The sequence below is a fragment of the Psammomys obesus genome, unplaced genomic scaffold (assembly GCF_907164565.1).
Source record: "Psammomys obesus unplaced genomic scaffold, mPsaObe1.curated_primary_1811, whole genome shotgun sequence".
NCBI classification, from domain to species: Eukaryota; Metazoa; Chordata; class Mammalia; order Rodentia; family Muridae; genus Psammomys; species Psammomys obesus.
In genome coordinates this window covers 16,972,082-16,989,924 of record NW_026596057.1, presented here as the reverse complement: position 1 = coordinate 16,989,924, position 17,843 = coordinate 16,972,082, and the positions used below count along the sequence as shown (strand labels likewise).

The window sequence follows — 17,843 nt, the reverse complement described above, 5'->3', positions numbered from 1 at the left end:
TGTATGGGTGTGAGTGAGTGCCACTTGTGTGCGGGTACCCAAGGAGGCCACAAGAGCTGGAACCACAGGAACGTCTGTGAGCTGGCAGAGGTGCTGGGAACCAAGTCACATCCCTTGGAAGAGCAGCAGGTGATCTAACTGCTGAGCTGTTTCTCCAGGCCTAGGCATGAAATGTTTTAAAAGGAATATTTTAAAAGTGGGTTTTTCTTTGGACAAGGAAAATTTAGGTTCTGTGATAATACAGACTCATTATCTATTAATTGATAACTAAATTCTACTTTTTAGCTGGTGTTAATCCAGAAGATAGTATCTAATGACTTTAAATCAGCCTTCTGGGAAGCTGTATCAGTTGGGGTTCTCCAGAGGAACAGAATTGATAGAATAAAATTACATATATATATATGTATATATTACATATATATATATATTACATATATATATATATAAATTACATATATATATATATTACAATTATTCTAATGAATCCCATTCACACATACATATATGGGATTTTACAGTGGCTTACAGTGTGGTCCAGCTAGTCCAACAAATTAAAAAATGCAGCGGTTGTTCAGTCCGTGCGGCTCAACATCTCAGCTGGTCTTCAGTATATGTTAGCATTCTGAAGTAGGCCCTGATGCCGGTGAAGGGATGCCTCAGCAGCATGGTAGATGAGCTTGCCAGTGAAAATGAGCAGGTGAAAAGCAGGAGCTTCTTTCTTCTTTTATATCAATGCCACAGAAGGTGTGGCCCAGAGTTACAGTGGGTCTTCCAACCTCAAATGATCCAGTTAATTCAATCCCCCATGGGTGTACCAGCTGTTTGATGTTTTGTTGATTTTAAATGTTGTCAAGTTGACAACCAGGAATAGCCACCACAGTAGTCCTGCTCTGGGAGCCCTGCTTGCTTGGTTTGAAACATAAAACAAGCTTTTCAAATGGCAGCTCTCTAGAAGAAAGGCCTTATGAGCTGGAATGCATCCTCCCATGCTGCAAGGGCTCATCAGATGCTGAATGAATAAAAAAAAAGTACAAGCAGAATAAAGTTAAAAAATAATAGCGAAGCGTGCTGGTACACACCTATAATTCCAGCTCTCAGGGAAGCAGAGGCAGGCAGATTTCTGTGAGTTCCAGGTCAGCCTGGTCTACAAAGTTCAGGACAGCCAAGGCTACAACAGCGAAACCCTGTGTCTGGAGAAAAAAATGATAGAATCACAACCTAAAAGTTCTTTATGGTATGATGAGTCAAATTAAAACCAGGTGATTTGGCAGAAAGGGAAAGAGTCTTTAGGCAGACGGGTTCTTGTCTGAAGCTTGGTTCTGCTGCCTGACCCAGGAGAAGAACTGTGGTGAGGCGCAGAGAACGAGGTGACACGTCGATGGGCTTTTTAAAAAGTGGCATCTTACAGAGCAGTGGAGAATGGACCGAACGCTGAGAAAAGAAGTGACCTGTACTGCGATGGAGGAACTGCCCCAGCACTCTGCCAGAACAATCAAGCTGAAGTCCCAGCTGAGCCTTTGAGAGTAAGGGGTGCTGCTATTACAATAATGCCAGGGCAACAGGTGAGGCCTGGGACTGCCGTGGGCAAACTGGGACACAAGGTCACTGGACTAGGAGCACACACCAAAAGCACTAGACATTTGAACAGATGTCTAGGCATCCAATGGGTCAGCTGTTTGCTGTTACTGGGTTTTTTAATATATTTTTATTTTACATTCATTGGTGTTTGACTGTATATATGTTTATGTGACAGTGTCAGATCCCCTGGAACAGGAGTTATAGACAGTTGTGAGGTGCTATGTGGTTGCTGGGAATTGAACCCAGGGCCTCTGGAACAACAGTCAATGTTCTCAACCGCTGAGCCATCTCTCCAGGCCCTGCTGTTACTGTTTATTTATTTTTAAATTTTTGTTTATTAATTACAATGTATTAATTTTGTATCCCAGCTGTAGCCCCCTCTCTCATCCCCTCCCAATCCTACCCTGCCTCCCTCTTCTGCTGTTACTGTTTTAAAGTACATTTGGCAGAATTTACTGACTGCCCATTCTTAGATTTTTTGCATAAATTAGCGTGTTTATTATATATATAAAGGTACTGTTAGGTGTGAGAGGGTAGCAGGGAAACTACAGGGAAGCTCTCAGCATGTGCCTGCTCCTCCTCGTAGAGGAACCAAGCAGGGTTCGTGGTGAGCCGCAGAGTGAGCCGCATAACCACACGACAGTGCCGAAGTGCAACAGCCAAGACAGGAAATGGAGCTCGGGTACGGCTGCTCCGTAAAGTGGTGAGCCTCCGTTTGACGCCCAGAACCCACCTAAAAGTTAAAATAGATTTTAAAAACGCCAACTGGGCATAACATGCCTACAATGTCAACACTGAGGAGGAAGAGACAGAAGGCTCCTTGGGGCTTGCTGGCTACCCAGCCTGGACGAGTAAGTGAGCTCTGAGTAAATGACAGACCCCATCTCAAAAGGTAAAGTGTAGGATGACTGAACAAGATGCCCAATATCAACCTCTGGACTACACATGCACACACACTAATGTACCTTTTTAAACAGAGAGAGAGATCTGAGACAGCAGCATTATAAGAAAAATAAAATGTCCCAGCACCTGCTGCTCAGATCCATAGCCAGAGTATCTTGTGCAAGGGCAAAGCTGGAAGAGTCCCAGGAAACTCTGTTGGTGCAAACACCAGCAATCCTAGGCACTGCAAAGTCCCACAAGCCTCAGGGATTAACAGCCTAGGAGGATGAGAAACCTGAAATCCTGGCTCTGGAAAAGGAGTTCATTTCCCCTCCTAGCAAGCACCCAGGGTGCTGCAGCCAGGAGCCAACATGGGAAGAACGCGTTGTTTGAGTTTGGATTACTTGAGAGGTCAGAGACTGCTGTGTGTTCCTGTCCCTGGGCCCCACAAACATTCCCTGGTAAGTCAGTGGGTAGCTGCCTTGGTACAGGCCAGACTTGCCCCAGGGGAATGACTCACTGTGAAGGACCCAGTGTAGAAAGCAGTGATATGGAGGGAAACACCAGGTGCCACTCTCGAGAACCAGGGTTGGGAGAGCCTGCTCTTGGTCCAGAAGTGTGTAGTCAGCCTTCTGCAGCCTACCACAGATGCCAGGGGTGGGGGTCCTCTCTCCAGCACCACAAGCCGGGGCTTGTTGCCAAGAAAAAGGAGGAAGAACTCTGAGTTTCCACTACTCTTTGCCTGCCCAGGCATTCTGGGTGGCCTGGAGCAATACCAAGGTGATTCCTGCTGGTGCTCCACCCCTGACGCGCACATGACGAGAAACTGACAGATGTTGGCTGCTTCGGCTCTGGCTCACTCCTGGGAGCACCTCAGGAATCTTACCCAGTTCCAGCTGTGGCCCACTCCTACCTGATGACTGGCAGACACGACAAGTGGAAGGCCAGAGAACCCCACACGGCTGGGGTGGGGTGCACGGCGCCAGTTCTACCCCTTGACCACCGTGACCACAGTAACAGAAGAGAGGAGCAGCTCTCCTCTGGCTACTACCACGCCCATGTGGATCTCTTACACTGGTCACCCCAAAACCTTGTCTGATCACACAAGTGCCGAGAAAACCGAGTGTGTGTCACACGTGCTGTGGTTCCTGCTTGACTCCGCTTGCAAAGCACGTACATCTGTGCCCAGTCTAAGGGGCGGGGAAGTGCTGCAGCGCCCTCACCTCTACTCACAGCCGGCACCAGACTCCTTCAGAGGGCCGCAGTGCTGAGGAAACCCCCAGCAGGCCATAGAGGCTACCATTGCCATTGCAGGAGGGACCACACGTGCCGCACTGCACATACTCATCACTCTTGCCTGAACTGAGTCTGCGCCCCCATTCTCATACAACCTGCGAAGACAGTGAGCCTCACAGCCTCCAATACAGTACGCTGTGCCCAAACGCACCAGGCACAGTCAAAGAGGCTTCAGAGAGATTACACTGTAGTTCCTAGCCGGAAACAAAGTCAGTACTGTATAACAAACAACCCCCAAGACACAGCTTTTAGAAAGCTGCTTAGGACTAAGGCCATTCCAAGAGCATCAAGAGATGTCCATTCTGCTGGATATGTAAATCTCAGCACAGCAACACAAGAAATATGAAAAAGAATATATATGACACCTCCTGAAGATCATAGTTTCCTAGCAACAAGTGTCCAAGACAAAGATAAATTAAATATTTTTAAAATAAGTCAAAAGATATTTTAAATCCTAATGAGATTCCAGAAAATACAGATAATTAAAATAATATTAAGACAAGAATCCAGGATGAGAGCAAGAAATTGAATAAAAGGATTTTTTAAAAAATCAATCTTAAGTTCTATAAATCACATTGCAAATTAAAAAAAGCCTCCCCCATAGACTAGAGCAAGTAGAAGAAAGATTATGGGAACTCAAAAGAGCTATCTCTTTCAAATTGCACATCTAGAAAGAAATAAAGAAGGAAGAAAGACAGATATCAGATAGCGGCCAGGATCTGCAGGCACTGTCTACATCAAACATCAACATCACTGGGAAAATAAAAGTTATGAAAAGATCCCCCGTGCTGGGGGCTGGGAGATGGCTTGGTGGTGGAGAGTGCTGGCTCTCTTCCAGAGAACTGGGGTTCCATTCCCAGAATTCACAGAGACTTACAGCCATCTGTAACTCCAGTTTCAGGGGATCTGATACTCCCCTTCTGGCCTCTACAGACACCAGGCCTTCAGACATACATGAAGACAAAATACCCAGACACATAAAAAACATTTTTTTAAAGTATATCCAATGCAATAATAGCAAAACACTTCCCTAATCTTGGGAAAGGCATGGACATCTGCCTTATAGGAGACCTATAAAATCCCCAACGAGGAATATATTCCCCTTTCGCCATCACAGATTACCATCAAACAGTCAAAAGCAGAGGAAAAGGAACTTTTAAATCTGTAAGAAAAAGCACTGTGCCACATTTTAAGGCAACACCATTAGACATACAGCAAAGGTTTCAATACAAGAAACTCTACAGGCCCAGGAGGACACACATTGCAGGTAATGAGAGAAAATAATTATGAACCAAACAAGGCTATCAGAGTTTTCTGGGAACGAGCCTGGACCACAGCAGCTCTGACAAGCTGACTTGGCTACCCATGCTCACTATGTCAACTCACCAAACAAATAATAGTAAAGAGCATAGAACAGAAATTGTTTCAATGTGGAAGCATTAGGAAGAGAAACAAATAGAGATCCAGGGATGGACACACATGCCAGGCTATCTTTAGGGTGCTCACATCAGGCTTGAGTTTAGATAACTAAACAGTCTTGATCACAGTGTGATCCCACCCACCACCAAAGCATCAGTGTCTCGGCAGCTCCAAGTTCTGCCCCACAGGTTGTCAGGATTCTGCGAAATCTCTTCCTCAAAAACAACTTGACTCTGTCCGGCACCAAGGCTTCAGCCTTTCCCTTCGCCAGCAAGAGATTCCTCAGGAGACCCCAGTGCCATGGGGTCCATTGTTTTGTAGTCTCACAGCAGAAGAGCACAAGTCTTTCTCTAAAATATCTTCTCTCCTGCCAGGAGGGTTACCACCCTTCAAAATCCAAAGAAAAACAGAGACATTCCAGGATAAGCAAACACTAAGGGAATTCACGGCCAGCAGCTAAGCATAATAAAAGACGCTTTCAAAGGACCCATGCCCAGAACTGAGAGAGAGATCGCTATCATCCTGGCAGCAGGTAAAGAATAAATCCCACTAAAAGAGCAGAAATACAAAAGTGTGGACCCCATGGTGGGGATAGGATGGTGAGCTAGAAGCTGTGTTCCTGTGATGTTGAGAAGAAAGAGTCAGGATAAAAACAGAACAGACTCCCCCGGCAATGGGCAAAGAGACACCTTGGTGGTGGTGGCGTTCTTTTATCAGTCATGGGCAGACAGATGGCAGTCCTTTGTTCATCCTAGCTTGGTGGCCAAAGCTGTTTATGCCTCGGACACATAAAACTCTAATCAAATCAAGCCAAACCCAGGCAGTGCCCCACAGGAGGAGAAAGACACACAGAACTGCATTCCACCATGCTATACAGTGCAGGCCCACTGCATGGGTGGGCCAGAGACACATAAAGCCCTGCCTACCATCACAAAGTGCAGTGTGGGAGGAGGAAGACAGACAAGACCTGCAGACCTCCATGCCACCCACTTACCTGCCCTCTGGTGGGCCAAAGACACTATGCAACGTGAAAGGAGGATGTCACCAAGGGGCCCACCAGCTACACAACCATCCGTCCCGCAGGAGGAGCCATCATGATGTGCGAGCATGTGGTGGTCAGATGGGAGAGAAAGAGTGGAGCAGCTTGAGCATTATGAAGAGAGGTGGAACTGTAGACTTGAGGGTGGAGAGGAGTAGCCTGTTGTGAGTGTCCAGCCCTGCTACCTGGGGCCATGGTGAGGTCCCAGCCCAAACTGCCACCGGGGCCATGGCTGGGTGGCTACTCAGCCACAGAGGTCAGGGTCAATGTCCATGGCTCATATTACCACTACAGAACATAGGAACATCCCTGATCCGGGCAGCCACTGGGTTCTATGTAGATGCCCAAGGGCTGTACAGAACTGGGCCCACCCTCAGTGGCTTCAGCACTGAGGAGAGCTGGCCCTGGGGGCATAAGTGGTGTGGCTTGGGCATAGAGGCAATGCTACCCACCACCACCTCTAGCTGTAGGGAAAGCTGCCCACAGGGTCATAAACACTGGAGAGCTATCCCTGCCCCTCACCAGCTGTGGCACTCAGGAGAGCAAGCCCTGTACCTCCCCAGGACAGCATAGCAGAGCTAACCCTAGCAGTGGGAGTGAAGGTGAGCCTGCCTTCCTGAGGAGAGGGAAGGAGAGCTGGCCCCATCACTCTGCTGCCTTGAGATGGCATGGGTATGGGAGTAATGCCTTTCCCCGCCTCTCCAACCCTTGCCACCTATATTCAGTGTTAAGAACTGGCCCCAGGGTCTGGCCCTACCCCCTCATTAGCTGCAGCACTCAAGAGAACAGGCCGTGCCACTAACCTGAGCAGCACAGTAGAACCGACCCTGGTGGAGAGGGCACAGGTGAGCCAGGCTGAGTGCAAGAGTGTGGGAGAGATGGGCCCACCACTCCTCTGCCTTGAGGTGAATGGTTGCAGGAGTGATGCCCACCTCTTCCCTAGCCATTTGCAATAGTAGAGAGAGGTGGCCCGAAGGGTATGAGAGCAGGAGAGTTAACCCTGACCCCTCACTGGCTGTAGGACTTAAGAGAGGGAGCCTTGTACCTTGCTTGGGCAATATAGTGGAACTGGCCCTGATGGCTAAGGCATGAGTGAGCAGCCCTGAGGGTGTGAGGGCAGAACTGTCCCAGGCTCCTGCAAGCTGCAGCACTTAGGAGAGGGAGTCATGTGCTTCAACTGGGCAACACAGTGGAGCTGGCTCTGAAGGTATGGGTGCAGATGAGCCTGCCCAGAGGGCATGAAAGCAGGAGAGCTGGCCTTGCCTCCTGCTGATGGCCACACTGGGTGGCCTAGCTAGAACAGTGCTAGAGAGCTCTGCCCGGTGGTGTGGATAAGGAAGAACCAGTGCCCCAACTAGCTCAGCTACCACCCAGGCCCAGATCCAGAGCTCTGAATTGACACACCCCAAAATCTGTATCATCTGCAGATGGTCAGGATGAATGAAGAGGCTGGTCCTGCTGATCTAAAGCTGCAGGCTCTCCATGGCACAGAGCAACAACAGAATAATTGGGAGGAGGCCCAGTGAGGATCCAATATTGATGGTGTCACAAAAACCAGAGATCTTGCAAAGAGCATTTGCAAGTGAAGATGTGTGGACAGAAGGATACACTGTGGGACACACTGTGAGATATTACAGCTTCACGATGGGATATTTTCTGTTTTGTGGTTTGGGGTTTTTGTGGGGCATAGTTTTTGTTTGTTTTGCTTGCTTGTTTGTCTGTTTTTTATGTTGTTGGGAAGGTTGCAAGGGCGGATATGAGGGGAAAGGGAGATGGGTGGGACTAGGGTGCATGATGTGAAATTCAGAGAATCAATAAAAAGTTGGAAGAAAAAAGTAGTTTAGCATGTTTACCATTTCATAACAGTTTTTTTTTTCAAATAAATAATAATGCCACATTCTTAGGAAAAAAAAGACACTTCCAAATCAAGAAAGCACCAGAAATTCATAAAAGGGGTGACGGCAGCTGAAAGGGAAAGACAAACAGAAGGCCTTCCCCAGATCCAGCTGCAGGGTTCTGCACTGCAGGCAAAGGAAAGCAGAAGCCTCATCTGAAAGGTAAGCCCAGTGAGCCTAATGAAGAGACTGGCAGTCCTTTCCACAGGTTGAATTCCTGCAAGCCCTAAATCCTGGGGCAGGTTTTGGTGAGACAGTGACTTCCCAGAGAAACAGTTTAGCAGTAGAGAAAACCCCATTTTATTGCTCCCCATGGTTTGAAGGATTTTGACTGGACAACATCAGGAACCTGACTGTTTAAGTAAAAATGAGCTACTCTGGGGAACAGAGAACACAGAATAATCACAAGTCAGAGAGCCTGAATTCAGTCTGTAACAACCCCACCCCCACCCTCAGTGAAAGTGAAGAGAAACCCTACAGAATGAGGGGAAATATTTGCCAGCTATTAACTTTGCAGAGGATAATATCCAGAATACAATTCAAAAACCTTACAACAAGAACATAATCCAACCGTAAAACAGGCAAAAGGGTCTCCATGGCAACACCCAAACAACTCAGGCTATTGTCAAGGCTACTTGGTTGCTCTCCACAACTGAGGGTAAGGCCCCATTGCTGAGGGCAATACCCACATATCTCACTGAACACAGGGAAGTCGAGCTGGTGTCTAACTAGAGCTTTTATCCCTTCTGACTTAATGTTCATGGTACAAGAAGGTACTCCACACATTACCAGGAGAAAAAGGTGACCACCAGCCGCATCACAAACCCTGCAGTCTACAGCGGTAACCTGCCTGCATAATATGCCGGTGTAATCGTGGCACAAGTGATTGGAAGTAGCCAATCACTCTCTGATTGGATTTAAGACATACTCCAGGAGATGGAATCCAGGCCTGACACTACTCAGGTGGCAATAACCAGAGACTAGATAAACCATGGACCTAGGGAGAAAACCAAATACTATTGCTCTGCTAAAGGAACATAAAGAACAGAAATAACATGACTCCTGATGACATTCTGCTACATCCATACATCAGTGTTCTGCTCAGCCATTATCAGATAACCTCCTCCTATTAGCTGGTGACTGATATAGAGACTCAGAACTGGACAAAGCACAGAGAATGCAAGACTTGGACTACTTAGTCCTAAATGGAATGTTTTCATCAAATCCCTCTCTCGGTGATGAGGGAGTTATGCAGATGAGGAGGTGGAAAGGTTTATAAGAACTGAGGAGATGGATGTCATTAAGGAAGTGGTGTCTTCCAGACACAATAGGACTGATGCATGTATGAACTCAGAGAGACTATGGCAGCACACATAGAACCTGCACAGGTCCAACCGGTACTGAGAAGGAGGAAGCGGACATGGTATCCCAATGCTAACCAAGAAGTTTCTCCAGTTGACAACCACTTGCAAGAAGAAACTTACTTTTCTCCAATGGAGTCTCACTGGGTACATAAAGCATACTTAAGGGCAGGCCATTCTCATCCTTTATGTCAACATAAAAGAAGCTCAATAGTATTTTGGGAGATTTTTTGTTGTTTGGGCATTTTCCCCCTTTGGGTTTCTTTCTTTCTTCTTCTTCTTTAAAAAAAAAAAAAAAACTATCTGCCTGTTTGTTTTCTAAAAAGAGAGGGAAAGAAGACAAGAAGCGGATGAGGGAAGAGAAACAGTGATCAGAATACATTGTATGAAAAAAATATTTTCAATAAAAATAATAATAATGGCAAATTATCTGAACATATCCATCTCAAAAGGAGGAATACAAATCTCCAAACAATATCCAAAAACAATTCTAGGTATATTAGCTAAATGGAAAATACAAATAAAAAATGGAATGACATAGCTGGCCTCAGCCCAAGAGTTAGAATTGCTTTTCCTAAGGTTTGGATATAGGGATAAGGGAACCTTCACACACCTTTGGTAAGAATGTAAATTTAGACAGTCAGAAGAAAACCCATGTGAAGGCCCTCAACAAACTGAAAATAGAGCCAGGCGTGGTGGCACTGGCTTTTTACCCCAGCACGAGGGAGGCAGAAGCAGGTGGATCTCTGAGTTTGAGGCCAGCCCTGGCTCCAAGAGCAAGTGCCACGACAACCATGGTTACACAGCAGAGAGACCTTGTCTCAAACAAACAAACAAAAACAACTGAAAACAGAATTAAGTTCTACTTCTGGAATAAACCCACAGGAAGTAAAATCCGTAGCTTAGAGATGTCTGCATTTGTATTTTACTACAGCATTATTCATAATAGCCAATATATGGAATCAGCTGGGTATCCATCAGTGCTAGAATGGCTAAAGAAAATGTGTCAACACATATTAAGATGAAATGTTATTCAGCCTTTAAAAATAACATCATTCATTTGCATTAAAATGGAACAGGAGGACATCATGGTAAGCAAAGTAAGCCAGACATAGAATGACAGGTATTGTACATTCTGTCTCACAAGCAAGAATTAATTAAAAAGAAAGAGACAGAGAAAGAAACACAGAAAGAATGAAAGGAAAGAAAGGAAGAAAGGAAGAAAGAAAGGAAGGAAGGAAGGAAGGAAGAAAGAAAGAAAGAAAGAAAGAAGGAAAGAAGGAAAGAAGGAAAGAAGGAAAGAAGTCAACTTGAACGTAAAAGAGGGCTTATCAGGATTTGGAAAGGGTACCAGGGCAAGGGTGAAGGGTGGGGTTGTTAAGGAGGGGATGGAGGCACACCACCATTACACACTGTGTGCATGTATGGAAAACCACAACAAATCCCATTCATTTGTTCCATTAATACATGTATCTGTCACATTTTATAACATACATATAGTATCCAAAAATATTGTGAACTACCCAAGATGTCATGAAACACCCTTGTACTACAGATAAGAAAACTTAGCTGCAATAGTTACTTTCAGCTTACCTCAAGTTCATACTAATTAAACACAGTGCCAAGCCGACCCCTCCCCAACCAATCTATTAATTTTCTGTTATTACACACAGTATCTTTAGATTTATAATGGCTGGCCTGCACAAAAATGCACTGAACTGCATTGTACTGAGAAGAGCGTAGTCCCTGCCTCTGTTTCAGCAGACCCAGCCAAGGACACGATTCCAGGTCTCAGTTCTTCACATAGACTACATTCAAAGGTGGATTCGGAATGGCAGGGAGATTTTAAGACCTTGATACATCTGCATGAGTGGGAGGCAGTGAAAATGGTTAGCTTAGGAAAGAAGATAAAATAAGGGCTAAGTCCACAGCCACAGAGAAGTTAGGTGAGTACCATTCAGCCGCTTCTAATTTTCTTGGCCACTGAAACTAATACATTTAAGTATTTGATTACAGAATTTACTGATTTAACTGAACATGCAACACAAATATGGAGTGTGGTGATACTATATTTTGGTTTTGGTTTGGTTTGGTTTGGTTTTGGATTTTTGAGAGAGGGTTTCTCTGTGTAGCCCTGGCTGTCCTGGAACTCACTCTGTAGACCAGCCTGGGCCCCGAACTCTTAGAGATCCACCTGCCTCCGTCTCCCAAGTGCTGGGATCAAAGGTGTGCACCACTAGCGCCTGGTATGTTTTGTTTGTTCTTGAGACAGGGCCTCATGTAGCCCAGTTGGCTTCAAACTCACTATATAGCTAATGATGTTCTTGGTATCCTGATCTTCCTATCCCACCTCCTCTGTGTTGGGGTGGTTAAGCTGTGTGCCGCCACAACCAGCAGTGCTGGGGACTGAACCTAGGGTTTCCTGCATGGTAGGCAAGCAATCTACCAACTAAACTAATGCCCCAGCTTCAAGACAAATGTTTCATGAAGACTTTACTGCCTGTAATGAGCGCTGATATTTTCTGTTCTTCTCTCTTCTTTGAATGCTGATCATATGCAATTTAAACCCTGGATTTCATAACCCTGGATTTCAGCCTAAACACTAAAGATACAGTACTTTGTAATGTCCTAAAGAGATAAATTAAAAACCAGTGGATGGGTATTTCAAGAAAGTATAATTAGCTTATCATAAATAGCACTAAGTCACCGAGATGTTCAAACGTAAAATGGGCACATCAACACAACAGAGACTCCCACCACCACTGGTGATATGAGTATCTTATATGGACCACAGATGTAGTTAAGGATTTCAAGCATCAATTAAATGACTTAAATAGAGGGAAACTGTGGATTTTTCCCCAAATCTGAAGTTCCATTGTAAATTACATTTTTGTAATAGAATAACACTTTGCCTCCCATTTTCTGAAGATTTCAGTATGTTCCAATCTAGCAAGGCGTGAGAAAGGGTACAGCAAAATAGAAGAGAGGAGAAAGAAAGGAAGCTATGTGCAGCTGAAATTAGTTTCTCTTTCATCGCAAGCAAACATAAGCTGGATTCACCCACAGTTAATAATTCCTGAAGGCCCCGTATGAGCAAATGAGGGAAGGGGTCTGCAAACCACACTGAGTCTACAATTCACTCTGACAGCTTCTGTTCAGACCATTCTGGAGGATTGGAGCAGAAGAGTTGGAACTGAGCTTAGGACCTGATGAGGGAAATAGCTTTCCATGGGGCTTGGTAAATTCTTTTTGACAGGTATACATATTGCAACAATCTTCAAAGGCAACTTCTGGGACAGCCTCCTAACTCCTTTTGAAGATACTGCCAAGAAAGGAAAAGAAGTACGAAATGAAACCCAAATAAGGACAAAATGATTGAAGGAGAACATTAACTAATGAACCCAAAAGGACACCCGTGATGGATTAAGACTGGTCTTAGACCGCTGACCACCAATGTAACTCACTGCTCCTGGGGGTTCACTGCCAGTACACAGCATGCTCATGACACCAGATACTTTTCTAATCCTCAAAGCCTTGCTCATAACCAAATACTAACACATCAGCAAAACCCCAGGGCCTCCTCTCTGAGGAAAATGAACTTCGCTAGTGACCTTGTCAGAGCTTCCTAAAAGCAGGAAAGTTCAAACTGGGGTAAATGATCCATCAAAACTGCCAAGACTTCTCTGGATGTTTTACACCTTCCTTACAAGGCCTCGGAGTGAAAGGGTTGCATGTATTAGAACTCAGGGCAATTGCTACTCATCAACTGAGCAAATAAAAAGAAATCAAAGTTAACCTCAGCTATAAACACCTTTCAGTCAGAATTTGCATTCAATTAATATCAAGGCACAAATACTATCAACATTTAAAAGAAAATCTTTGGATTTGCATAGTCAATCAGTTAAGTTTTTTAAGAAAATGGAAAGTGAGAAGCTTTTTCTATGACCATCAACACATCTGAGAAATGTGGACTGTTGCTGGACTCACTCCTACACTGCCATAAACTATACTACAAGCATACAGATCATACAGAGTCCTGTGTGGAAGGAGGAGTGCAGAAAGTAAACTGAAACCAGACTTGAATTTGGCAAGTCAGTGCAGACAAAGTATTGGAAACAGAAGAGACCCAACTAGGGTTGACATAACTCAGGTGGTTTGGAATGCAAAGCATGCTGGGACCTTGGGAACTCAGACCAGCTGGGGTGAGATGCAGAGTAAGCAGTGCAAGCATGGGCTCTGAGCACACACAAGCCCCAAGGGCCTGTTTTCCAGTGGCCGCTAGTAAACCCAGCACATCAGGTCAAGCACATCTGCACCTATGGAACCAGGCATCAGGAATATGCAATGACACCTCGAGTTGGGGCAAAAAAGAAAATAGTGACTGTTACTGTAACAGTTCTATTTCCAGTAAACAGAGCAGCCTAGCTTGCTAGATGAAACATAACAAAGATTCTAAATGTACAACTGAGCTGACAGGGAAGTTCTGGAACCAAGAACAGGGAATAGTATAAATAAATATTTAACATCCTGAAGGTATTTGTTGGTAGTGGTAACTGAGAAAATAAGGGGATACTTTGTTTTGTAGCAAAGACATATCTAGAAAAGAGTACAAATATTGGTTTATGATTCAAAGTACTAACTTTGATTCAAAGTGCTAAACACAATAATGTTAAATTGTAGCAGGCCCCAGACCTTAGGGTAACTGACACCGATGAAGAAAGTACCATTCAGGCCTTAGAACCCAGCATGCAGGCACAACACCTGCCAAAAACAAGAACAAAGGCCTAAATCATCAAAATCCATAGTTCTGGGAAAGTCTCCAAATAAACTAACCTTGCTCTTTGTCTTCTGTAGTTTTGCTTCGCCAACTGTTCTAGATAACTGAGGAGTGTTAACCCAGGTTGTGCTTTCTGTGTTTAAAAGCCCACTTTGAGGCGGGTTCGACTGCACTTGTGTTCTGAACACCCATTGCTGTCAAAAGCCAGCTAATAAAGACTTTCTATTGGCTTGAACTCATGTCCGAGTCTTCTCTGGTAGGTAACCTCCCAACAAAGTCATGGAGGTTAGTAAATCACTGGTTTCTTAATTATTATAACTCAATAATATGGCCTATATCTATTAAAGAAATGGATCAATACTAAAATTTTAAAACAAATCACTAGGCCCATATAAATCCTCTTGTAAATCCCCGAAAATCATTTAAGGAAAAAATTGCATCAATTATTGCTAGTATTTTTCAGGAAACAGAAAAATCCAAACCATACCCTAAATACTTTATGAAGCCAATATTATTTAATACCAAAGTAATATAAAATATCACCAAAGAGAACACCACAGACCAGTAACTTTCCTGAGTACGCATGTAAAAATCTTTCAAAATAGACATTACTTAATCAAATCCAAAAAAAATGTACAAAAATAATTACATGCCCTGACCAAGAAGAATTTATCCTAGCTATAGAAGACAAACATTCAAAAATCATCCATGTAACATGTCACACCAACGTCTAAAGAAAAGCCATTTTGGGGGGGTCTCAACATTTGCAGAAAAAAACATTTGACAAAATCCAATACTACGCATTCATCATTTAAATTAAAAAAAAAATGAGGCTGGAGAGATGGCTCAGTGGTGAAGAGCACTGTCTTCTTCAGGTAGAGAACTTGGATTGAGTGCCAGCCCCTGCCCCTGTAGGGTGGCTCACGGCCATCCACAGCTTCGGTGCCAGGGGATCCAATGCCCTTTTCTGACCTCCATGGGTACCAGGCATGTATTTGGTATACAGAGATGCATGCAGGCAAAACTCTCAACCACATAAATTAAACCTAAAAATGGCACTCTGAAAACTAGGAACAAAGAGGAACTTCCTCAGCTTGGTAAAGAGCATCTAGAGAAACCTACAGTTGCTATCACACTTCATGGTGAGAAACTTGAAGCATTCCCACTAAGATCAGGGTGTCTCCCCTTGCCACTGCTCTTCAGAATTACATTAGAAACCCCAGCTAGTGCTGTGCAAGTAAATAATGTAAAAAGTATAAGGAACGGGCAAGAAATGACAAAGCTGTCTTTTTTCTTAAAATGGGAAACTGTCCTTATTTATAGGTAACTGTCTTAGTTAAAGTTACTATTACAATGGTGAAACACCATGACCAAAAGCATGTTGGGATGGGAGGGTTCATTTGGCTTACCCTTCCACACCACAGTCTATCACTGGAGGAAGTCAGGACACGGACTCAAGCAGGGCTGGAATGTGGAGGCGGGAGCTGATACAGAGGCCACAGAGGGGTGCCGCTTATTGGCTTGCTCATCATGGCTTGCTCAGCCTGCTTTCTTATAGAACACGAGACCATCATGTCACCACCCACAATGGCTGAGCCCTCCCCCCCTCAATCATTCATTAAGAAAATGTCTTATAGCCATATATTGTGGAGGCATTACCACATTTGAGGTTCCTTCCTTTCAAATAATTCTAGCTTAATGCAAATTGACATAAAACTAGCCAACACACTAAAATAACTATTCATGTATAAAATCCACATTAATTTTTTAAAGTTTTCTGAAAATAGCCAAGTGATACATAGGTTAAAGGATACAAAGTTAATATACAAAAGTCAATCTCTCCACTAAGTAATATTATATATATATATATATATATATATATATATATATATAATCAATGAAAACACAGAAACTGAAAATAAAAACATCACCAGGTATATTAGTTTCCCCATAAATGAAATAGCTATATCAAATCTGATAAACTTTATACAAGATTTGTACAAGGAAACTAATTCTGATGAAAGATACTAAGAATTAAGTAAGTGTTGAGGCATTTCCCACTCATAAGAATATTTGCTCACTACTGTCAGTGTCAGTTCTGCCCAGCTTTCTCTATAGAGTTCACGAAATCTCAAGCTAAATCCCAGGAAGTGGTTTTGCCAATTTTAGCAAACTTACTCAAAAGTTTGTATGGAGGGCTGGTGAGACAACTCTGCAAATAAAGGTAATTGCCACCAAACATGACAACCTGAGTTTGATTCCCTGGAACACAGTGGAAGGAGAGAACTGATTCCTGCAAGTTGTACTCTGACCTCTGTGGATACTAATACACATACAAACAAAAAAAAAATTTAAGTTTGTACGGAAAGTCAGAAGACAGAATAGCCAACTGTGTCAAAAGAAATGAAAGAAATGAAAGGACTGACATTCTCCAACTTGGAAACCTGTTACAGAGTTGCTGAGGTCAGTATCAAATCTGAAATTTCAGTAATGTAGACAATGAAGTGCACTATTGAGGGTGGCGACACGGCTGGTCAAACATGTTCCCTGATACATGGAGAGCCATCCACCCTGTGCTATCTGGCTTTAATAACCACACTGTCACAGGTATGATCAGCAGACAGCCATATAACTGGGCTTTTTGAAACTGCAGGGCAAGAGGCATGAGCAGATTTATTTCCAGCCTGTGTTCAGTGATTGCTGGAGACAACTCACCACTGTCCAAGGACACTACTCTTGACACACTGGCCAAGGGCAAGCAGAAGCCACCTCTGACTCCAGAGACTGCCACTGGTCAGTGAGTGCGGTCACACAGAAAGGCCCACCCCCCTTACTTTCAGGCAGGTATCACAATGGTTGATATTACGTCTTCATTTCTCCTATGGTGATAACAACACAGTGGGAAAGCTGTGCATTGATAATGGGAGATGATGGGAATTCCAGGTTCCATTTGAGACATGCAGCAAATGAGCAAACATAGTCTTTTCAATAAATAGTCCTGAAACTGAGTAGCAACATGTTTTTTTTTTTTTAAATACATCTAGGCAAAGATCTTAAGCATATAGTAGAAGTTCACGTAGATACAAAACTATGACATTCTGAGAAGACAACACAAAATAGAATGGAGGTAACCCTGGGCACAAGAGAAGGTTATGGATTCAACACTAAAAGCACAACCCATAACAGATGTGCAACCTCAAAGATACAGTAAGTGAAAAAAAAAAACAAACTGGGTATCTAGAGTATACTCCCAGCTAGTCTAGAAAGGGAAGAGAAGTCGAAGACAGTAAAAAGATGAGCAGTTAGCACAGGTTGGCGCTGGCAATGGTGGTTAGCGGTGCTTAGAGGAAGGAAGGTTGCGTAACCAGAGCACAGACCACTGTTAGGGCTGTGAAACCATTCTGCATGGCACGCAGCAGGAGACACACACCATCACACGCTTGGAAAAGCACCCAGCCTGTGCCACGCTCTCACCCAGCCTGTGCCACACCCTCACCCAGCCTGTGCCACACTCTCACCCGGCCTGGGCCACACCCTCACCCGGCCTGGGCCACACTCTCACCCGGCCTGGGCCACACCCTCACCCAGCCTGTGCC

At 44.2% G+C, this 17,843-nt stretch overlaps 2 protein-coding genes and 1 pseudogene across 3 annotated transcripts in view; 2 read left to right on the top strand and 1 right to left on the bottom strand.

Moving 5' to 3' along the window:
• Rgl1 (ral guanine nucleotide dissociation stimulator like 1) overlaps window positions 1–17,843 on the bottom strand; it is a 257,004-nt gene that overhangs the window by 213,197 nt on the left and 25,964 nt on the right. The gene's annotated exons all lie outside the window — the stretch shown is intronic.
• The window catches only part of Apobec4 (apolipoprotein B mRNA editing enzyme catalytic polypeptide like 4), a 43,239-nt gene continuing 26,033 nt past the window's right edge, over window positions 638–17,843 (top strand). The window contains 2 exon segments of the mRNA XM_055624397.1: window positions 638–697; window positions 2,165–2,273. Of these exon segments, the coding sequence (XP_055480372.1) occupies window positions 638–697; window positions 2,165–2,273 (169 nt within the window).
• Window positions 5,839–5,967, top strand: LOC129689520 (small nucleolar RNA SNORA48; annotated as a pseudogene).